Here is a 23,408-nt window from a genome sequence, read left to right on the forward strand (position 1 = left end):
TTCTTATAATTGGCTCTACTTAAACAGTAATGATTAAGTCCAAGAATATCTCAGGATGACACAAAGAAGATATGGCAGGAATCTGCACCCAAGTTTCTGTTGTGTTACCTGGAGTTTTGACAAAGCTGTATTTTATTTTATATATACTGTATAAAAGTATTTGTATGTGCACTTATTCATGTCCTCACAGCCCCTTGCAACTGATCATAATCAATTAAATTTCAGTATTTCTCCTTAACCAGAGAAATTCATGGGATATTTGGCCCTTCTGGTGCCTCTTGCTTCCCCGCTGCATAACAACTTATTCTGGCCTGCAGATCTGAGCCGAACGCTGTGTACAAAATACAGTGAGCGATACACTCGAACAGGCTTGCAAAGACTCCTGTCAGCCACCCACAGGGCATATGGCCAAGTACCAGCTCACCATGGCAACAGCTGATCCCGGAGAGGAGAGAGGAAGAGAAATGATCCATGAATAAAATAAACCAACAGTAGGCCGCTTAGCTCTCATGCATTCATGAAGATTCGGGTAAGTTCAACTTGTAACACCGCAGGAGCTTTTTATTCATTTACTTTAGCATAAATGTTTCATTCAAAGCACACTGACTGCAGTTATAGCAGCAGTTATAGTAACATATGCACTTTTGAAACTATGTCACACTGCAGTATCTCTGTTAATAGGTGAGATTTGACACTATAAACTACTATAAACACAACAGGTTAGTGCTGAGTCTATAGTGTCTAAAGCTGCTGCCATGTCGGTGCTGTGGCAGATTTGAAAGTACAACTCAATATTGATGTGCAGCTCAGCTGGTTTGTATTCAATACACACTGAGTTCTACATGTATTTATTTTTCCAATCTCAGATTCACGAGACATGATTATTTAATCCTCCAAACAGAAGAAAAACAACACATTACAAGAGAGGTCCTCGGTTAGGGTAAACTAATCTTGCATAACTGGCTTGATAAGTCAAGCAGAAAGATCCTGATTTGTTCAGTGTAATGTGCCCCCTGTTGCTTAATTCCAGTGTGTTCTGTTTAATAGTAATCCAACAGTCAAACACACACAAATCCAAGGCCATGCACACAGAACCTCATGCTCTCTGTCTGAATAGTAAGTTAGAGATTCATGAAGGTGTCTCTTGATTGTAGAGTGTCACAAGATAGTCTTAGCTCTCCCAGTGTTCTTCACTTGGATAAACACTGTAAAGTTGGTTTTCTTAACCATGGAAATAATTCTGTCATCATCCACTTTAGTTGTCTTCTGTGGAACTTAACAAGGTTCCAAGTAGAGCTTCAACATGCAACAAGAAGCAATCCAAATCTGTGCAAAACTGTGGATTCATTGTCATTTTCTGTCAGGTAGTCACACTGTCATGACGTTCTAATGGCAAAGGCAAAAAAACATTCCCTTTTTGAACGTGGCCAGGTTGTTGAACTGCATAAGCAGGGTTTGTTTGTTTGTGAATTTATTTCGAACATGTAAACAATATACAGGTACATTTAGTAAAGAAAATTAGAGAAAAAATACTATACAAAATAAAGTCAGTACATTTCAATAGTGCCTCTGTTCGGATTCATTTACATGTCAAAAGGGAGTGGGAAGAAGTACACACTTATTTAATCCCACCCCTTTTGCCATAAGTTATCAGTCAATATTTAGTCAGCTTCCTTACTTATATAATCTGTAAATAAAAAGTGAACAGATTTCTGATATACTATATACTATAATATCACATCATGAAATTTTGTAAATAGAGACATTCACTTAATTTCCCTTTCTTTATAGTTCAAGAAGATCATGTCTTTATAACTCTTTTTTTACTGTTTTATATTTGTTATATATTCAAACTGTTCCACAGTTTCCCTCTATGCACAGAAACACAAATGCTTTTTCTTGTAGTACATACCTTCCCTGTTTTGAAGTTACAAAAAACCCTTAAATTGTTTGTGGTCCTCCATAAATTAGAACTTACTTCTTTCAAAAAAAAAACATACTCTGAATATTACCTGGTAGTTCTGTATTTTTTGCTTTGAATAGAATTTGTGCTGTTTGGAATTTCACTAGATCAGCAATTTTTAATATTTCATCCTGCAAAAATAGTGAGTTTGTATGTTCACTATAACCTGCATTGTGGATGATTCGAACTGCTTTTTTTTTGAAGAGTAAAAAGTGAATGTAATGTGGTTTTATAGTTATTGCCCCAGACCTCTGCACAATAGCTTAAGTATGGTGAAACCAGTGAACAGTAGAGAATATGAAGTGATGTCCTGTCTAATACCTGCTTTGCATCAATTAATATTGCAATGCTTTGTGATACTTTGGAATGAATACATATTATGTGAGCTCTCCAGTTAAGTTTTTCATCTATTATTACCCCCAGAAATGTATTTTCACTTACTCTTTCAATATCAACACCATTTATTTGAATCTTAGCATTTGTATTTGTACTATTTCCAAATTACAGAATTTTAGCTTTATTCAAATTTAATGATAATTTGTTTTTATGAAGCCAGAACTTCACTTTACTTATTTCATTAGTCATGTCATCCAATAAATTCTGCATATCATCACCAGAGCAAAATATGTTAGTATCGTCAGCAAAGAGAACCATTTTTAATACTTTGGACACTTTACAAATGTCATTAATCTATAAGTTGAAGAATTTTGGGCCCAAAACTGACCCTTGGGGTACACCACAAGCAACCACCATTTAATTTCACAAACTGCTTCCTGTCACTTAAATAACTCCGGACCCAATTTAAAACTAACCCTCTGACACATTAACGTTCCAGTTTTCTTATTAATATATCATGATCTAAAGCTGAAGCTCTACTTGGAACCTTAAGATCCAGCCATGCAAAATATGATTTTTTGCCTTTTTTCAAGTGGTCTTAAACTTTTGATCAGGATTGTACTTCTTCTTTAACTTTTGCAGCGGTTTCAAGGTGTCTAAAATCCCCGATAACTTTGACAACATCACACACATAAACGTACATCTACTATTATTTTTTTCTTTGTGTATATGTAACGTGTTCCCTGTCTTGTTTGTGGGTTAAATCTTGGTTAGACGAATACAATAAGAATTTCCTGTTTGTTTGTTTGTTCTTTGTAATTGTTTATTATTTGTTTGGCATATATAGGCCACCATACCACTGATTACTAAATCGCAAGCATTGTTCTGCCCACAACATTAGCGCTAAGAATGAATAGTTATTTTTCTGACCTGGAGACTACTGACACGTTCATCCGCGCTCACAATCGGTGCACGTCAACAGATGACGACACCTCAGCCAGTTCATTTATCTAGAAGACAGACATCCACAGAGAGCAGTCACCGCGTCTGGGGGAAGGACTGCACGATGTGGGCTGTGTTACCGCTACTGCTGCTCGGTCTGCTGCTACCCGGCTCACCTGTTTACGTTGTAGGTTATCAGGTGAGTGTTGCTTGATTTTCATGGAAAAACAGTCTTCCACAGCATAGGTCTATTTTACTCTTGCTGTTGTTTGCTTGGCCCTGTGTCCGTGTTTTCCAGAATGTTCTTTGTCAAAGATCAAATTATTTGCGTTAAATTGTGAGGAAGTTTGAGCGACAATAACTTCCCCAATTGCTCACTATCTGTGCTCAACACACATCTCTTTCAATAACTTCTGCTTATTACTGCTTATTCAAGCTTATGCTGGACAGCAAGCCTTTGAATAGAAACATAAACACCTGTTACTCTGGGGTTCTTTTGTTGGTGAATTTCTAAGCATGATTGCATCCTTTTTCCAAGCTGTGCTGATTTATTGTGAAAAATGACCGTCTAAGGAAGCATCTGGCAATCATCAGCCATAATGACAAGATAAAGTGCATCAACAAAAGCGAATAGCTTAAAACAGAGCCATTTGGAACTGTAATGGCCCTCTGCGTTCATGTTTTTGAATATTGTGATACCCATTTTATATAGAGTCACATCTGCTGCATTGGTAATTTCACGTAAAGATTTCTGGCTGGGTGAGGGTAATTTGACAGCTAAAGTCCCTTTAACTGTTTGTCAGCAGAGTTCTCCTGTTGACACAGAGCTTGATGTTTACTGTAAGGAGCTCTGTTGCCCACACAACAACGCAGGTATGAAGGGGGAAGAAGGGGAAGTATTGCAGCTGTCCCTGATGCTGCTTATTTGGTTAAAGCTTCAGGATCAATTTGGGCAAACAAACTCCTGACATCTGTAGTGGATGGTCAGACTGTCGTGGTGATTGTTTATTTGACCTTGACGGGGACGAAAAAGTAGCTGATAATGAGATTTTCCTATGTGTTGTTTTGTCCAAGTGAGACGCCCGATCCCGAAGATAGCCAGTACCATCACATAAGACTAATAAATATCTTCCTTACTAATGGCAAGTTCTGTACCTGCAAATATTTGCCACTCATTATGCTTCTACTTATTGGCTGATTGCCTGTGATTAATTGTTTGCTATATTGGTCATTAGGTGAAAAAACATTTACTACAAGAACGCAAATGAAACATTGTCATTTTTCAGTCACTCACTGTGGCAGATCATTTTAAGGGTGACTGAACAAAAGGTTAAACACACCCCTCATAAACATTTGTGTGAGGTGAGAGGTTATGTCCACGTTAAGTCCAGCTTCAGGTTTTTGTGTTTCAATATATATTGTGTGCTGTTTGGAAGTCTGAGAGTACATTGTGTTCTTCTTGAAGCAATTCATGTTCAGACTCTCTGTGTTCTTGCTCACCTTAACTGTATAGGCTGTTAGCAAGTTAAAGCAACCATAACTGCTTCGACCTTTTGTCTGTATCTGCAGCAATGCAACTCATCCGTGGAAGGCACCATTTACAAATACAGAGCAAAAACTCTAAATGGTAGTCAGACTGTGAACTTCAGTGACTATGCAGGCAAGGCTGTCCTCTTTGTCAACGTGGCTACATACTGAGGACTCACCAGTCAGTATGTGGGTAAGAGATGGTACAGGCAGCGTTGTTTTGTGCTGTAGTTAAAAAAGAAATAAAGAGGTGGGGGGAAAAGGTTTCTCCACCTGAACTCTTTTCTCTTCTTTCATCAGAACTGAATGCACTGTATGAGGAGATGAACCCAATTGGGTTAACTATTCTTGGCTTCCCCTGCAACCAGTTTGGAAAACAGGAACCAGGGCAAAGGCATGAAATCCTGCCAGGTTTAAAGTGAGAAATCTTTGTCTTTCACTGCACTTCAAGTCTGCCCCATAGAAAACACTGTTTAAAAAATACTCATGAATGAATTAGGGTCGATGAAGGTCATGGTTTTCCAGAGAACTCGATAGGATTTTGATGTGATAACATTAAATTCCCTAGTATTGAGTCACACGCTTATCGCAATATATATGTGCTGTAAGGTGAGAAGCTTTAAAGCAGCATGTAGACAGGAATGTGCAATAACGGTAAATCCTCTGTCAATCAACAAAACTTCATTAAAGCATGAAAGCATCTTTTGGCAGTTTCTGTTCGAGAGTCTCTGCAGCACACCCAGAACGTATGTCTCAGATTGCATCAGTCATCACAGATCCATAGCAAAGCCTTTGCAATACACTATGTGGCTTTACTCGGCTTGTAGGGAATCTAGGGCAGCTGCCAAGCAGCAAAGTACTCAGGGGCATGTCCACTGATAGGATGTCCTTTTTCTGGATTCCAGATACGTTAGGCCTGGCAATGGATTCGTTCCAAACTTCCTGCTGTTTGAGAAAGGTGATGTGAATGGGAAAAATGAGCAAGAGGTTTATACTTTCCTTAAGGTAAGAAACTGTGTGTGAAATTCAGTTGAGTCTTTGTAAGTTGAAACTTACATTTAAATTTTGTATTTTACATGTTATTAAACTATTTTTTTCCAAGTATATTATGAATGCTACTGTCTGCTCTCAATGCTTAGACTCTTTACATGTGTTTAGTTATATTCTGTGGGGAAAATAATTTGATACCCTGCTGAATTCATAAGCTTCCTAATTTTAGCATTTTCATTTTAACGGAGAAAGACAGAATATCAACCAACAAATCCAGAAAAAAACACATTAAATAAAAGCTGTACATTGATTTGCATATCATTGAGCGGATAAGTATTTTATCCATAAGTAAACCACGACTTACTACTTGGTTAAGGAACCTTGTTTGCCATGGTAAGCTGTTTCTTGTAGTTGGTCACTGGCTCATCTCAGGAGGGATTTTGGGCCACTCCGCTTTACAGATCCTTTAGGTTTCTTGGCTGCCGCTTGGTAACTTGGTTTTTATTGGAAATCAAATACTTATTTCATTCAATGACATGCAAATAAGTTTATAGCTGTTATGCAATGTGGTTTGTTTGGGTAGATATCAATGGAGACTGTCCCTCGTTATTAAAATGAAACCAAATTAGAGACTGTTCATTTGTTTGGAAGAGAGTAAACTTAGAAATTCAGCAGGGGATCAAATAATTACTTGCCCCACTGTATTTGAAACAGACTGGATGCACTAGATATAATTCATGCCTTCATGAGCATTTATAAAGGCAGAGAAAACATATGGCCCTGAGCGGTGTTCTTCTGAGTCTTACTTAAAAGTTCTTTGTGCCACGCAGAGCTCTTGCCCCGCTGTCGGAGAAGACTTTGGTCCCATGTACGGCCGGTTGTTCTGGGAGCCTCTAAAGATTAGTGACATCAAGTGGAACTTTGAGAAGTTTCTGGTGGGAATGGATGGGAAGCCAGTGATGAGGTGGCAACCGACCACCAAAGTTTCTGTGGTCCGAGCTGACATCCGGAGATACCTGCTCGAACAATACACAAGGGATGTCTTTAATTAGATGTGATCGATCATTTAGTGTTGTTTGTCTAATGAATTAAGTGTAATCAGATGCAAATGATTAGAACTAAGGTAGCCTGAAAACGAGTAATGTTACAGTTTCTTGTACCGTGAAGATGGCATGTTGAATGAAGAGGAGGCTTGAAAACAGGAACTCTGTGGTGCCTCTTTGGAATCTGGGGTTTAGGCCAGCCTTTCAGTGCATTCAGGCTGCCCTGCAATCCCACAGCACCATGTCATCTTCCCATCTCAGGACTTGTTAACCATTACTGTCTAAATGTTAATTACTTTCAATAAATCATCAAGAATAACACTGTTGTGCAGTTTTTTGAGAAACAAACATGAGTGTTGTGTCACAGAAAGGTAAAAACGATGTACTCTGTGGAACAAGACACGGTAAGATACTAATGAGACATTTAGAATAGATTTATTAAGCCAGTCAAATACAAAAAGTCTCACATGTGCTTTTTTCCTACAGCAAAAAAAAAAAGAGAAAAAAAGAAAAAAGGCTAAAAACCAGGAAAATACATCTGCCATAAATTACAGCATACCTTTCAAAGTGCAATTCTGTTAATGTCTCATCTCAGCTCTAGCCCATCCTGATTTTGTTCCCTGTTGATATCTTGCTAGATAAAAGTAAGCCATTTCAAACCTTTTTTTTTTTTTTGAAGCCCTTCATCTGACTAGTCAAAATACACTATACTAAGTAATTGTAACTGGCATTCAGTTTAAACAGGCAAGGCTTGTTGATTCGGAGATCAGATTTAACTTTTTCCTAATAGTGTGACCTGGAGATGTGGATCCGCTATCTGTTATTGCGACTTTGACTGCGTTAGAGCAGTTCACAGGTCAGTCGGCAAGGTGTGGGTTGCTGGTTGTTGAAGTGGATGGAAACAAAAAGTCGAGACATCCCGACAGAGGGTTTTATCCTCTGGGGTGGCTGTACTGCTGTAACTGGGTGTTTAACCACGGCCTACGAATTCTGATGAAAATCGTCCTCATTCTGCTCCTTGAGCCGAATTTGGATATTTTGTACTGGTAAGTACAACTCAGCGAGGTTATGTGACATAACAGGTATATGAGGACGCGGCTGCTGCCTTAAGATTTTGCTGCTGTAATCTCTTGGTACTGTGTTGGGGATATGCTGTGTGCAGTGGTACAGGATGCAGTGAGATGAGCATAAATATCGGAATGAGTGGTCAAATCAAGTCGAAGTGTTTAATGAGATTAGGTCCATCATCATGGGGGAGAAATAACCAAAAAAAAAAAAAAAAAAGATTGTGTATGTACTGCGTATTGTGTCTGATACAAACATACAATGTCAATAGCTACAATATATTGGGATTACACTAACAACATAGAAAGAACAGCATTACTAAAGACAATGATTTACACTTAGTCAATGCAACTATCAAAACAGCAGGTTATAAATAAATTATCAGTAATCACAATCATGTTTTTTTTTTTGTTTTTGTTTTTTTTGGTATGATACCATCAAAATTCATTTCCCAAAATTTTTGTATTTCAACAACTTTTGAACAGTTACACAGTTATGGGACAGTTCTATAACATCGATGGTACTGAAAACCCTCAAATCAATTAACATTCACATTGTAAGCTCTATGATTCAGTGTACCTATATAATCATTCATGGCTGGAATGAGTATATGTAGTCTTAGTCTTACTGGGGAATGGCTTCCTGTGACCCTACAAGTAACAAACTACTTGTTACATACTTGCAGATAGACAATCACATAGGTATATTGTCTGGAAAACAAAACAAAAAAATCTATGTTAATTACTCCAACCTATTTAACAAATGACTTAAAGTTGCCGATTTAAAAAAAAAAAAAAAAAAAAAAAATTAAACAATATTTCATGTGTATATTCAGAATAGCGTCACAAATAGCCTTATAAAACGCAAGTATAAACAACATTACAATAGGATATCTACAGTTCAGTAGGAAAATTATAGATCAAATCACACCTTGTCAACTCAAAAACAAACTGATTTCATGCTACTACCCAGGCTCCTTTTAAGTGGGTACGGTGATGCTTTAGTGCTTTCCAGGGTCAATGTTCTGTCGCTCCCTTTTTCCAAATCCTGTTCCAGGTGCTCCTGTCGCTGCTGCTGCTGCTGCCGCCGCTGACTGATCTACGGACACCAAAGTAACATGCACAACTAAATCATGTTTCAAAAGAATCATTGGTGATTTGCATGGACGGATAGTGCTGCTAATAGTCAGTATGAACATAAATAAGCCTTACCCCACTATAGTTTACACCTCTGAGCTGAAGAACTTTAAGCATAACTAATGACAAAATTTGGCTCATTGTTTTTCCACTACATTTTAAGAGTACATCTGTTTAAATACACACCATCATGTATTGTGCAATAGAAATAAACTACATATGACTGGTTGTATCTTACCTGCATTCTCTGGTGGTGGTCGTGAACTTTCTCCTACTGCTCTGGCCCCTCTCAACCCCCTCTCAGGTTGATTGAATGACAACTGCCAAGGAAAACCCTGATTTAAAAAAAAAACAAAAACAGAACAATTGTGTTCAAATTTCTATTCTTACTCGTCGCAATCAGCAGCCCTTAAGTCTTTGCCATAACCTAATATTGGTTATTGAATGTAAGCGTGCTGCCCCCAGCAAGTAAGGGAAGTAGAGGTAAGAGAGAAATTGAAAAGAAAAAAAAAGAAAGCCTTGTTTCTTCAGTGAACCAGAGTCACTCCAGAGACAAAGACAGAGGGGCTTTAGAGCGCCCTTACCGGGGTAACGGGTTGGAAGTCTCGTACAGGGGGTGGTGCTGCGGCGGCTGCGGCTGCGGCACCTGCTGCATTGGGCATCCGGGGAGGGAAGTGTATGGGCCAACCTTCAAGGCCCTGCGGTCCCACCTGCACAAAGGGACCACAGTAGGGAGGGCTCAGCGGGCCGTTCACTGAGTCTGACGTGGGGTCTGAGGTACGTCTTTCCTGCTGCTGCCCCTACGAGGGATCACAAGTACACATGTGATCCCCAATCAGTGCTTTGTGGCTACTCTCAGCGAATGCAGCGGCCCTGTTGTGGCACGGGACGCTGCTGACCTTCAACCCTGCTGCGGTTTTGCCTCCCACTGAGGCGTGTCAGTGTTCACCTCGCTGCTCCCAAATGCACTGACCGAAACAAGCTAGCTGCAGTGAGGCTCTTGTGATTCGTTCGGCATGAACCTACTACAGTCAAGTCAATCTAGTCTTCCACCATTCTGTCACTAGGGGGCACTAGCCTGCAAGCCTATTGGCACTTTCTTTTCAGGAGCCACACTGAAGAAATATTTCACCTACTCAGTGTGACAGCGCCCTTTAATCCACCATTTCAGTGTATATGTAACACTAGCAGTACCTGTTTGTGATGCTGCATCTGCAGTCTCTCCAGCTTACATCTCTCTGTACGCTCTCTCTGACACTCGTTCTGCGCCTGATGAAGCTGCGCCACACCAACAAGTACACAACAAGAAAAATAAAGCACCTCATATTAGGGCAGGTCAGCTAGAATAGCCACTAGCAGAAAAATTATACAAAAGCTAAAGCTTTCCTGGTCACATTATATACAGGGGGGAAAAAATATGTTACATGAGCACGATCTTACCTGATTGGTCAAATTAGTAATCTGACCCTGAAGTCTTTCAACTTGCCGCCTCAAGTCCTCTTTCTCTTCATTCATTCGCTCCCTGTCGCTCCTTTCTTTTCTGAAGTCCTCCTCAAAGATTTTTACCTGAAGTGCAAAGAAAGAAAAAGCAGCTGAAGGGAAATCCACACGTAACTGCAGGAGTGTGTGTAAATGTTCTGTTTATCTGACCTGTTCTTTAAGTACAGCAATTTGAGTGAGCAGCTCCTGTTTCTTAAAGTTGTTGGCCGCATCTGCAAAGTTGCCCTGGCCAGGAGGTTGTTGGGAGGATGAAGGTGAGTGTAGGTTTAAGGCTTCTTCTAAAGCCTGAATAAGACAAAAATCAATGTTACCCTGACAGAAACGTCCCTGCGCCCGATTACTCTTTTTGCATCTCTTCCACACTCACTCGGTTGAGGCGTTGGATCTCCTTCTCTTGGTACTCTCTCTGTTTGCTGAGGGGCACCAGCTGATCCTGCAAGTAGCGGATCTTCTGCTTCAGCTCGGCCGTCTCAGTGTTTAAACACTCCTTCTCCCCCTGGAACGAACGCGCACACACCCCATGGCTTTAAAAACACCTGTTCCACAGTCACTCTGTGCCCTGCTTTCGTTTAGACCTGTTTCACCTGGCCTTTTTCACATCTGTATTCTCACCTGGACATTTTCAATCTTGGACTTGGCCAGCAGCAGCTTCTTGTCATAGTCACGTTGCCTCTGCTCCCGCTCAGCCTCCAGCTCAAGCACAGTTTTCTGTGACTCTGCTAGCCGTTGTCTGAGGTCTGTGATCTGAGGAAAAGTGGCAATCTTTTAGTTTAGGAAATGATCACACTGTTAAAGATCCATTTTTTTTTAAATAAATTGCCATAAAGTGCCTAATAATAAATAAAACCGATTAAGTAATAACCCTCCGGTATTAGCTTCAGAAATGTTATCTAAATAGAAAACTAAGCCATCAAATTCGCAAACACGCACTGCTGTTTTTGTGTAACATATGAACGAACCGAGTGACGCAAATGGATATATCTAGGGTTCTGTGGTTATAACCCAAAGCTGCACGGTGTCCCTGTCTGAACGAAGTGTGAATGTAGGTTTATACATAATTGTGGGTGTGCACAACATAGGTGTGTGAGTGTCAGTGTGAGAGTGTGTACGTCTGTGTGTCTCTGCTGCCCTCTGACTGCACCACAGCAGGAAGTCAGCGGGTACCGGAGAGGTAAGGGGAATTCTTACTGAAGTGTGACAGGCCTTGTGGTAAGCATGTTCAGATCGCAAGCTATTGCAAGATTGCACCTTTTCCACTGGACAAGCACATTTAAAAAAAAAAAAAAAAAAAAAAAAGAAAGAAAGAACTAGACACATACACAGCTGCTTCTCTGTCAAGTCATAAACACAAACTTCAAAGTCCTGTTTGTTAAAGTTTTTTTCAAATTATAAAATGCTTTCCATCTGTCACTTCACCCATCACAGGTTTTTTTTTGCTTGTTTTTCTGTTAAATCACGATATTTTACCTAATTAATGTCACGATGCTCAGTGATCAGTAATATTTTTTCTTAGTTTGGCAAAACACTTGAAACTAACTTCAACCATCACTTGGAAAAAATGTTGCTACAGACACCAGAAGCAACTTTAATTCATAAAATAAGTAATTAAGACAATATTTGAACCCCGCAGGTAACTAACCTTAGCTTCTTTATATGCTGAAATGAATACAGTGGAACTCTTTAGTTAAGTTTCAGCTTTTCATAGCATGTAATCCATTTTACACACAGATCACTGAGTGTGGTGTTATGGAGAGACACCCAATGAAATTTGTATCTCACTTGTACTGACACTTGTTAAAATCACTCATACTGGGTACAAGTGATTTACTTTAAGTCCAACAGAGCATTTAACATCTCTTTGAACTAAATTGGACCAAACAGAGCTAACTGATGCAGGTGATTCAATATTTTGAAAATGTTAAAAGAAAAAAAAAAAAAAGAAAGAAAAAAGAAAGGCCTGAAATTGAAAAAAAAAAAATTGAAAAAAGAAAAGAAACCTAAAAAAATTGAAAATTCTTTTAAGCAGTCAAGAGCACCGTAACGCCTTCCCACACCCGTCACAGCAGCTGTAAAGTCATTACTGTACCTTCTGCTCAAACTGTGACTTCATGGCGTTCCACTGAATGTCCCACTGCTTGTTCACCTCCAGCACCTGTAAGAAGCCAGAAAGCGAAACAAACACCACTGAACATGTAGGAAACAAAATACACAGACTTTCCCCTATGGCAAAAGAGGATGAGCAGTAAGTAAGAAAGTAAGCAAGCAAGACTCACATCCTTTCTCTGCTTCTCCAAAAGCTTGATCTTCTTTTCATACACCTCGACATCACAAGGTTTAGTTGGGGTTTTCTCTGCAGCTTTTCCACTCTGGGGGGTTGGGGGAACATAAAATATTCCTAAATCCACAACATTACTACATTACGCACGTTGTAAGAGGTCACGAGTGGGGAATTCTCAGTCACAAGATTATTGAGAATAATTTAATTAAAGGTCTTTAAAAAGAACACAGATTAAAAACCGGTTTAGGTAATAAAAAAAAAACTTTATAGAAATGTTTTAAATATGAAGCTACAGCAAATAATGTATGTATACAAATTTAAATAAATCAATTTTAATTAAACTGAAACTACCTTCTGCGGTGTGGTGGCCTCCATTTTGGGTCGGACAGCCGCAGATTCCTCCTTCACCGGCTCCTCTTTGGCCTCTGGAGTTTCAGCGTCAGGTGGCAACGCAGATGCTGCCGCTGCTGCTGCCGCTCCTGTGACCAACTCCTTAAGTTTCTGATTTTCCTGTCTACACCGGCATGAAAATGAAAATGATAGTGTTTGAGAACTAGGTCTCATTCTAAGACATGGCCGTCATCATGCTCCAGCTACTGGAGGCCTTCTGGGAAGAACCTACAACACCAGAAAGCCCTGGAGTAATCCCCTTCAGAAGTGAAAGCGCACTGAATTGTTAACATCAAGGGCAAAGTAAAGATTAGGCGATAAATATTTTATTAACAGTAATGAGAATTTGACTCGACATAAAATCAAACGATAAGAAGCAAAACAGTCCCACAAAAAGTTAAAAAACAGATCAGAAGAAAAGAGAACAAGATGTCAGAGCGATAGTATTGTTTTATTTGTAGCACAGTCACATCAAAAGGAGAAACATTACCTCAGCTGTTCCAAGTCTCGATTCCTGATATGATGATCCTCTTCCATTTTCTTTCGAAGCTCATTGTTCTCTTGTCTGAGCTGCTCGCAGAGAGTCTATAAAGCCAAGAGAGGACAATATTAAACACCGTTCTGACATTTTCTTATTATCTGTACTCAATCACATATCCAGAAATGCCATCAACCCAGTGGCACAAAGATAAACTTATGTTGAGTTTTAAATTATGTCGGAATGCAAGTCACGTGTAATAATCTAACAGATAAGGAAATGCCATCTGTTTTATCTGATAAATCAAGCTTTAGTTTCCTATTTTCATCCCATTAAATAACACTTTTGTTGCCCACAGGGTTTTGAGGAAAAATTAATGTTCCATGTAGTGAAAGTAGTGAGACTTTAAAAATATTTTATTGAATGTTTTAGAGGTTCTACACAGAGCACCAACTACGTGCAGCTTTAGTTTTTTTTTTTTTTTTTAAGTTATTGAGTCTCCAGAATACTTGTTCTACCACAAAACACACTTAAATTACTCTTCAAGTTCTGAAACCACATCCGTCCGAACGAAGTATTATTGCATCTGTAGTTTTACTCTCGCGACCCGTCAAATCTCACACAAAAATGCTTTTAAAGTCATCAAGTTATGCCGAGCGTGCCGTAGCAGTAGTATTTAGCGTGATAGTTTCGAGTTGCTATAACAAAATTCAGATTTTATATTTTTCTTTAACATGACTGATCATTGTATATACACTTGGTATGCTCTTGCACTATTACAACACTTATAAATCACTATTTATAATAAGCACTGTGGTGATTTGTCACATTTTTTTAGTTTTATGACACAGTAGTTGTGCGCAATACCTGTAGGAGGGAGGTCCTCTGTTCATTCTTTTGGACTTTCGAAGAAAGATGATGAAACTCCACAGCCATGCGGCCAAGGTGCGCTAACAGCTGGTTTGGGTTGGACTCCTCAGCAAATATGCTGAATGAGCTCTCAAGCCTCTTCAGCTGGCTTGCTAGCTCGATGTTCTCCTGAGGAAGGAGGGGAATTACTCCTACTGCTGACCCGGCCTGAAGATACCCACACAAGTAACCAGTCAGTCACCTGTTCTTCTCAAGCTGACTCAGTGAGCGTGTTCTCAATTACATCTCAATTATTTAAAACACCATTCTGTAAGAGTCATCGTTCTCTATGAAAGGGAGCAGCCGATTTGTATCAAAGGCAAACTAGTTGGTCCTGTTGGGTTTATTTTTACTCTCCACAGACTACAATTAGCTTTTCTACTTTCGCCAACATATATTTTAGATAGCAAGGTTGGCTAAATTTGTTAGAATATGTGACAGGCTGGCCACTAGCATAGGTTTTAACATGTTCACCTCAACACTGGCCTCGTGTCCTGTTAACACATCCCCTGGGATTTAGTATGTGAATGAATCAGCGGTGTAATTCTAGGCAGTGACAATCCTGGACTTTCCCCTGACTGACTCAGGCTGGAGCTACCAGTATTGAGTTTTTTGGTGAGTCAACACACCAAGGATGTATGTCCAATATTGAGGAAATGGCTATAAAGAGGAATGATTAAATTTAACCTCACTAAACCGAAACCTATACGAAATAATATCCTTTTAAAGGGTAAAGAATAAATGCTAAAAATAACCATATGATTCAAATAGATTTGAGCTATTCATCTGGTACGTACTGTCAATGCCTCTGAAGTCTTTCCCTCCATATTCACCACCTCAAACTCTGAAATGGCATCCTATAAAAAAATATACACACACACACAACTCGAACATGATCCCAAAAAACAACGACGAAGTGAACATTCTCCAGTCGGACGTTATATTTTAGGCCCTGATAATGCCTACATCTAGTCTTAAAATAATAACAGGGTCATTTCTACCTGAACAGAAAGCAGAAACAAATTATTTACATTGGGCTTCTCTGGCTGAAGAGTCTTTCCTAAACAGCTCGATTGCTCCTCCTTCTGCTCAGCTGTGGTATGTAAACAGGGTTTATTACCTGAAATACACCAAATGAATATTAATGGTAACAATCAGCCAAATGCTGGCCACACTGTGTAATAATCCAAAAATGTGAAGAAAAGTCTTCTTCGTTGCCTTTAAGTATGTGAAACCTACTTTGTGTCTCAGTTTGAATGGGCCCTCCCATACACAAACTGGCTGCGAAGCTGGACGATTTCAGGGCTTCGTTGTCTCTCACAAGTTCCTCCACTCGCTGTCGAAGCCTCGACGCCTCTGACTGAGACTCTTCCAGCAAATCACCTGCAGGTATTGGAGAGAGCTCGTCTCTATCTAGTAACACCTTCACTTAATCTTGCTTTGTTTCTACTGGCAAACCCTGTTGTCACTAAAAATATCAGCACAACAGCAAACAACGTGTGACAGAAACTCTGTGAGAAAGTAAGGACTCGTTTAGTTAGTCACTGAGCCATTCACGTTGTTAGCATGTGAGTTTTTAACTGGATGACCAAAGCAGATTTTCAGGTTTCACTACATTTCACCACAATTGCTGAATGACACTTTAGGATTTTGTTTTGACTACAAACAGATATGATGCTACAACATCACATGTTGTCTTTGTGCCTATGTCAAATTTGTTTTAAATAACAAATGTGTTATTTAAAATGTCTGTTCAACTTTCTGCTGCTACAGAATTCAAGCTGAACAATCTCAACTTTCTGTGTAGAAAATTTTGGAAAAAACTTTATGAGCTTCCACTGTGACCAAGAAGCACATGGTAACTCGGCGCTCTAACATCAGCAAAAGAAAGCCACCATCGAAGTTGGAAATCCAGTGGTATTACGGACATAATGAGCCAAAAAGAGCAGTCTAACTGAAGTAGATGTTCCATCTTACTGAGCTGAGGATGAAGATCGTGACCAAATTAAAGGTAGACTCGAAACAAAGGACACAACTCCCCTCAGTCACTGACAAAATCCCATCACAGGAGATACTTGTAGGTGTGAACACAGGTCTACCTCTAGCTCTCCCGACTACCAATAGCACTAAAACCAATGAGCTTATATATGTCACTGCCACAATAATAAAAATATTGATCTACTTTTAGTCCAAGTAGGCTGGAGAAATAATGGAAGAACACCTGGGAGGAAGAAACGACACAACACCAAAGCCAAGTGGCTGGTGGATCTATGAGCACCAGCCTCACAGAAAAAGTGCCAATCAAGATCACAAAGGCAGACATCCAGCAACGAGCCTCAAGAATGAAGAGCTAGACAGCACCAAGACCTAAAATAATTGAAGATGATAGATGAAGAAGCTAACACACCATGGACACCTGGCAGCACAAATAAAAGGGACTGCTAACAGCAGGTATTCCTCCGCACTGGATAACAAAGGCCAGAACAATCTGAGCATGAAGGATCCCCCACAAGGGTACAACACCATCAAACTACAAGCCAGCCAATTACCTGCTTCCCCTTAACATGGAAGATCAACTCAGGGTCTCATGAACTAGGCTGAGTGGCCACATGAGTCAATATATGACACATGCAGATCAGAAGAGCACTGGAAATAACAGCACTGAGTCCAAGTACCCACGTTGAAGGCTGTGCAAAGGAGCCCCGGAGACTATGTAGTGCATTGTCGACACAATCAAGAGGCTGGGATAGTGTACAGGAACATCTGTGCTACATATGGAATAAAAAGCCACACTTCTTGATGGGAGATACAGCCAAGGATGGGTGAGAACAACAAGCCTAAGGTCCTACGGGACTTCAAGTTCTAGACAGTCGTGTGGCTGCTAACCATAGTGGTGGATGACAAAGAGCAGAAAAAGCCTCGTCTATCACAATGCAGCAGTGATAGACGTGGTAATCCCAGTGGTGAGCACAATCTGAAAGCGAGTTCACAAGAAAACAAAAAAGTACCAGTGGCTGAAAGAAAAACTGGAGCAGTGTGGTAACAGGAGCATTAGGAGCTGTAACCCCAAGACTGGAAGAATGGCTCCAGCAGATTCCAGGCACAATGTCAGAGGTCGCTGTCCAGAGGAGTGCAATCCTAGATACTGCACAGAACTCTCAAACTTCCAAGCCTCTGGTAAAGGATCACCACACCCCCAGGAGTTGAAAAGGACTGACACACAAACAGACGCACACGGCCTTAACTTCAACTTGAGATAACTAGTCTTTAGAAACATACCTAAGCTCTTAAGTCCCTTCATCCGTTCTCTCAGCATGCTGTTCTCCTCCAGCAGCTGCCGATAGCTGCTCCCTCCTCCAGCCTCATCCCTGGCCTTGACCTCACTCCCACCCGGATCATAGATGCGGTACGGTCCTTTCCCCTCCATTGCAGTTGCTCACTTCCTACACATCGTCCTCTGAACTGTGGAAAGAAGACACAAACTGGTATTTTTAACTTAACAAAAATATCAGAAGCTACGCAGCAGGAGACACAAGAACACACAGAAGAAGTCAGGAGTAGCTGACCTTTACAGAAAACAAAGAGTTTTCTAACAGGCTGAAAAAGTAAACAACTGGAAAAAGAAATCTTGGCAATTTTTACATTGTGAGGTTATATTTAAGTTCCGACTTAAAATTGTGTCAGTGACATAGGTGATTTGAAAGTATAACAGGTACAACACAAGATCACCAAATACGCTCGTACTCTCTCTCAAAGTTGAACACTTGAACATAAGATAAAGTTTTATAACAGGAGCTCGAAAGTAAAAGCAAATATGCTCAAATGACATTAATACCACCCGCTTTTTGTTTTATACTATACAGCGTGACACTAACGACCTGTTTCTAAGTTATCATTTCTAACAGGACGACTGTAGACTATGAACGAAACGTTGGACGGAAAATAAAAATCCGACGACGACTTTAAGAGGACAAATGCTGTACTATGAACCCTGACAGAGTCGGACATATGGCAAAAATGTGTTAGCTATGGTGATGGCATAATATGACAACTACAACGTTCTTATCCTGGGAAAAAGGGAACAAAAGCAGAGCAAAAAAATAACAAAACAAAACAAAATGTAATGCAAATCCAAGTAACACACATCTATCCAGGAGACCAGGCTCAAATACACCACAATCTAGCAAATGACAGCTACCTTGATTGGCTGAAGAAAGCTAATATTAGTTTTCGCTGTTGTCATGCAAATTGCTAGCAACATCCTCGTTAGCTGTCGGCTAGCTAACACTAGATGACTGTGCGGGAAACGAAGGTGCTAAACTCCCCTTATTTTTCCTCTACAGAGACTGTAATCGATTCGGTAAATCGCTGGAAACGCGGAGATAAACGCCAAGCCAAAACAACAAAGAGGTGGCTTTTTTTGCTCGGTACCTTTCAGCTCGCAGTGGCCTCTCGTCTGCCCAGACATGTATTGCGGAAGTGGTCTACTGAGTCTATGCTGTAACCTGGGAAATTCCACCTCGCAACGTTTGGTAAACAGCGATGATTGACAGCAACGTGGCCAATCGCAGCTCGGCTCTATCAGAGGGGCACCAACAGGAGCAGCTGACCTTAATGTAAACACTGGAGCAAACGCTCTACATGTATTCTAACCGTGGCGGTATTACCAGAATTGCCAAACCTGTTCACATGATCTACTTTTAGGCACCAATATCCATATATGGCAAAATAGTGAATGATGCAATAATTCGATGGTAAGTAAGACTCATAATAATAATAATAATAATTTTTAAATCCCCTATATTTTCTCTTGAATTTTAATCATTTTAATTATATTTCGTATTAACATTATTATTGTTTTTACTGTGTACTCACTGAACCCCGACTACCACTCCCATCCCCCCAAAGTCATGAGACAAACCCCGACCTTTTTCACTCAGTGACTTTTTTCCCTCATTGATAAATTCAGAGATGGAGCTGGTGGGGGTTTCTGTGATTGCATCACATATTTCCTCTGAACTGAGAGGGCAATACGTTTTAGTTCGAGTTACGCAGATTTTTTTTTTTAAGCTGAACTAAATTATTGTTAAGAGATGTGTAATGATGAGTTTAGAGCTGGAAGAAAGCTTGTTATTCCATCCACATTTTTATGCAAATGAAACACTGGATAAATTAAACATTTGTTTACATTTTTAAAAAAATGAGCACATCGTAAATGTGGTTAAAAAAAATACATTTTAAAAAAGTAGTTTCCTGAAAAACGTCCAAACACACTGTGTTTTGTCTATTTCCTGATTAACTATCTAGTTGATCAAGAAATTGATTAGTTTTAACTGTGATATAACAAATAAAATGAAGATGAACTATATGTTTTATAAATAAGTTGAATAACTGACTTTTATGTTTTTTGAGCTTGTTTAAGAGTTCAGCCTGTGAGATGTGAATATTACAGTAGTTATATTCTTTTTTTTCCAGTCCATTAATATGAGGTATTAAGAGTGCACACTGTACCTATAACATAATCAACCCCAAATATTAGTTTTTTCAGTGCTGACCTAACTCTTTTTAATTAACCGTCCACTTCAGTTATATCTGTGTTGTCCCAGGAAAGGAGGAACACCCATATATTGTTAGACAAGGAAAACGTGTACAGTGCAAAATTAACAGACTCATCATTTATTGGATGGAACTTTTACTTAAAACCGTGTTTCTCACACATTGCTCACTGTATTTGACCAGAACTGTCCCAATTTTATTGAAGACCCCCCCAAGAAGGCTAAACTTAATCACTTGGAGCAATAGTGACATCTTGTGGGAATTAACGAACAGATAATCTGCGGTTATGTTTCTTCCTCAGGGAGTAATTTACGTTGTTCCTCTGGTAGCTGGAAACACAAAGTGTGATACTTGATCATTCAGCTTGTGGCTACACACAATCACACTGAACCACACAAGGATATTCCCGGCTAAGAAGCCTCCTGCGTAATTTGTAATAAAAATCTTACACAAATAACAAGTAAAACTGCCATACATGACATAATTTATAGCAAACCTCATCTAATCTTATACTTGTGTTTAGCTTTTCTATTATTGTTACTTCCTGTCATGTAAAAACTCTACTGGTGTGTTACTGACTTAGTGTTAAAACTGCTTTAACAGAGAAATCAGCTTGACTTTCAATAGAATTTCCTTTTACTCATTGATGTCTTTGACTTAACTTCTCTGACAGAAAATCTTACTGTAAAGAAAGAGAATAAGTGAGAAAACAAGAGACAGTGGGTGGACAGCATGTGATTTAAGACAACACGCCTTATTTGAAAATCCTTTCACAAATCAGCTATAAATGCCCTTTTCAAGTCAAGTGAAAAATCACATGCTTCAACTAAAGCCACGTACAACAATGAAACAATAGGCATACGCACATATGCACACACAAAGGGTATCTATCCCTTTGGCCATAAAAGTCTGGTAAAAATGTGTGACTGTGGTCCCCAGAGAGCCATTTAGTGTCTACAGGAAAAAGCAACAGCACAGCTCATGTGGCTGTCACACACACAGAAGTTGTTTTTTCCTCATTCCTGTGCCTGCCAACATTTACATTGCCCATATTTTTTTTGGTGCAAAGTGTTTCCACTTCGGGCTGCTGTGATGTGCAGAAATGATAAACAGGCTGATGACTCTGAGACTGCCAGAAGAAAACAAAAACTACAGGCCTGAGGATACAGGAAATGTCACCCATCATTCAGTCTTGCTGGGTGACAAACTGCACACTTTTTCTTATGCTCCCACCAACATTTGACAATATTTTAAAGCACTGCACAAAGCTAGCAGAATGAACACATGGTATGTTTGTTTGTTTGTTTTTTAAATGAGCAATCCTCAAATTTGAGCCCTTCTCTAAACCCTTTTTGTCTGTAGCACAGAGTAGGCACCTCACCCTGCTGAGACAGGGACGCTTTCTCATCTCCCAGCAGTGGAAATTAGCAGCTGATAGTCATTAGTTCTGTGCTACTTAATACAAAAAGTCCTTTTGTTAGCCGAGTAGTGACCAGCCATCGTTCTCGAGGCATTAAATCAGGGACATTATTGCTGCTGAGACTCTATCGCAATGCAAAAAAACCTCAAAAATTGGGCTACATATCACTGGCAACAGATACAAATGTATTTTAACATTTTACAGGTTACTTACATCAATTTTAGTTAAAAAAAAAAGTTGTAGACTTTATAAAATCCAAGACTTTGTATTAGCTTGACAAATACAGTTCGTCTAGGCCTGTGTGTAATAGATACTAACAGATTTTTTTATGATAGTGAGTAAATCAGTTTTAAAGTATAATTTGAGTTCTTTTATCTTCAGTTTTTATAATCCACAACGTATTGAAAACTGTTTTTAAATGGAAAAAACAAACGCAAAACAAGTTTTGAGAGTAATGATAATATACACTGTGGTCAGTATATACAACAGATTTTTATACAATATTTATCACAAATCTCTTCTTTTCTAGCGTGATGCATGTTTTCACTGTTCCATTTGCCCAAAACATTCTGTTGCAAACAAAGGGCAGCCTATAACTGAGAACAAAAACTGACCCACCCAAAACTATATTTTAAAAAAATCACATATCTATAAATATTCACACATCTAAAATATTCTTTACTTACATTTCAAATGTTAAAACAAATAAACAACAACTCACCCACACATTTAGCTCGTATCGGAGAGGCACTTTTTAAGGAAACTGGTGAATTGGGGGAAGCGATTTTACTGTGAGACTTGGGGAATTCCCATAACCCATAAAATGGCCTGATACTGAAGGCTCAGAACCTGGTGTGTGTCCAACTGTTTGGCCTGCCTTTGCCAACATGAATGGAAAGCTGTATACATTTAAATCGTTTATGTGCAGCAGCTTGCAGTTTGCAGCACATGCACGTGCTTCATATAAGGATGCATGGCAAAAAACCTACAATACTGAATGATACAAAAGAGCCACTGGGCACATAATGTGACAAGTATAACAGAGAAAAATGCAAAGACAACTTATTCTAGTGTGTATGCACAGTGTGGTAGGCCTACATGCAGAACAGTGCTTGGCTTGTTTGCATGAAGGAACCACAGTTATGAAAACTATAACAACATGAAGTCAACGGCTAAAGCAATATCTTCGACTCCCTCTGAGAACTGAGCACCTTTGAAATATGTAAACTTGAATCTGTTTAATTTATGCAGTACGAGCTCATCGTTGCTACAGCAAAAAAAAAAAAAAAAAATCCCCCGTTATCAAAAGGGAAATTCAAGAACAGTGTATGTATTGACATTAACAAAGTGTTATTGCAGTAATCTCTTAATCTCCTGTAATTATGATCAAATAGAGCAATTTCAAGTTGGGTGTGCCACTGAGAGCAGCAAGAGCTGCAGACTCTTATTTGTTGCCTTGGATTTGGCGTACTGCAGGGGATTTCCTCGCCACATACATCTTTTTTTTCTTCTTTCCTCTTTTAACTTGCAGTGGCCCGACAACAGCTGCGCTCACACATATGCAATGAGCTGAAACACTAACAAGAAAAAGACAGCTGTCTTGCACTTTTCCTCTGCATTAACAAGTGTACAAGTGCAACTGACACACGTGAAATGAAGCATAAAGTGACGTGTTAATACGCGCAAATGTGGAAGAGCTAATATGAGCGTGTTAACTATCTATTAGCTGCTATTCAATATCTCAAATCTGCTATTCTGGCATTGTCAGCCTTTATTTACATTAGTTCTCTTTTATGAGTAACAATAACATATGGGTATTTTTGCTAAGCAGAAGAGGTATTAAAATGGAAGGGGGGTTTCCTGATCTTAAATATT

General features: G+C 39.4%; 2 protein-coding genes across 8 annotated transcripts; one reads left to right on the forward strand and one right to left on the reverse strand.

Annotated features, from left to right (window-relative positions):
• Positions 1 to 502: 502 nt before the first annotated feature.
• On the forward strand, positions 503 to 7,120 carry gpx3 (glutathione peroxidase 3). Its single transcript, XM_005916392.3, has 6 exons — positions 503 to 529; positions 3,282 to 3,440; positions 4,811 to 4,961; positions 5,069 to 5,186; positions 5,674 to 5,773; positions 6,589 to 7,120. The coding sequence occupies exons 1-6, from the start codon at positions 518 to 520 to the stop codon at positions 6,808 to 6,810; spliced, it is 762 nt and encodes a 253-aa protein (XP_005916454.2). The 5' UTR covers positions 503 to 517; the 3' UTR covers positions 6,811 to 7,120.
• Positions 7,121 to 8,278: 1,158 nt separating this feature from the next.
• On the reverse strand, positions 8,279 to 22,372 carry tnip1 (TNFAIP3 interacting protein 1). 7 transcript variants are annotated; one of them, XM_014331839.2, is made up of 18 exons: positions 22,255 to 22,372; positions 17,837 to 18,019; positions 15,797 to 15,940; positions 15,589 to 15,677; positions 15,355 to 15,414; positions 14,516 to 14,725; positions 13,661 to 13,755; positions 13,132 to 13,294; positions 12,776 to 12,868; positions 12,589 to 12,654; positions 11,115 to 11,246; positions 10,870 to 10,998; positions 10,653 to 10,787; positions 10,443 to 10,568; positions 10,197 to 10,280; positions 9,587 to 9,802; positions 9,241 to 9,337; positions 8,279 to 8,964 (listed from the first exon to the last, which is right to left on the reverse strand). In XM_014331839.2, the coding sequence occupies exons 2-18, from the start codon at positions 17,982 to 17,984 to the stop codon at positions 8,867 to 8,869; spliced, it is 2,085 nt and encodes a 694-aa protein (XP_014187325.1). In that variant the 5' UTR covers positions 17,985 to 18,019; positions 22,255 to 22,372; the 3' UTR covers positions 8,279 to 8,866. The 7 variants fall into 7 exon arrangements, with proteins under 7 accessions (XP_014187325.1, XP_014187324.1, XP_014187326.1 ...); XM_014331838.2 differs by lacking the exon at positions 22,255 to 22,372 and adding an exon at positions 18,989 to 19,201; XM_014331840.2 differs by lacking the exon at positions 22,255 to 22,372 and adding an exon at positions 18,989 to 19,200 and having other exon boundaries at positions 14,516 to 14,686.
• Positions 22,373 to 23,408: the final 1,036 nt, after the last annotated feature.

This window comes from Haplochromis burtoni, unplaced genomic scaffold, assembly GCF_018398535.1.
Source record: "Haplochromis burtoni strain Fernald_Lab_line unplaced genomic scaffold, NCSU_Asbu1 Contig_19, whole genome shotgun sequence".
Classification (NCBI taxonomy): Eukaryota; Metazoa; Chordata; class Actinopteri; order Cichliformes; family Cichlidae; genus Haplochromis; species Haplochromis burtoni.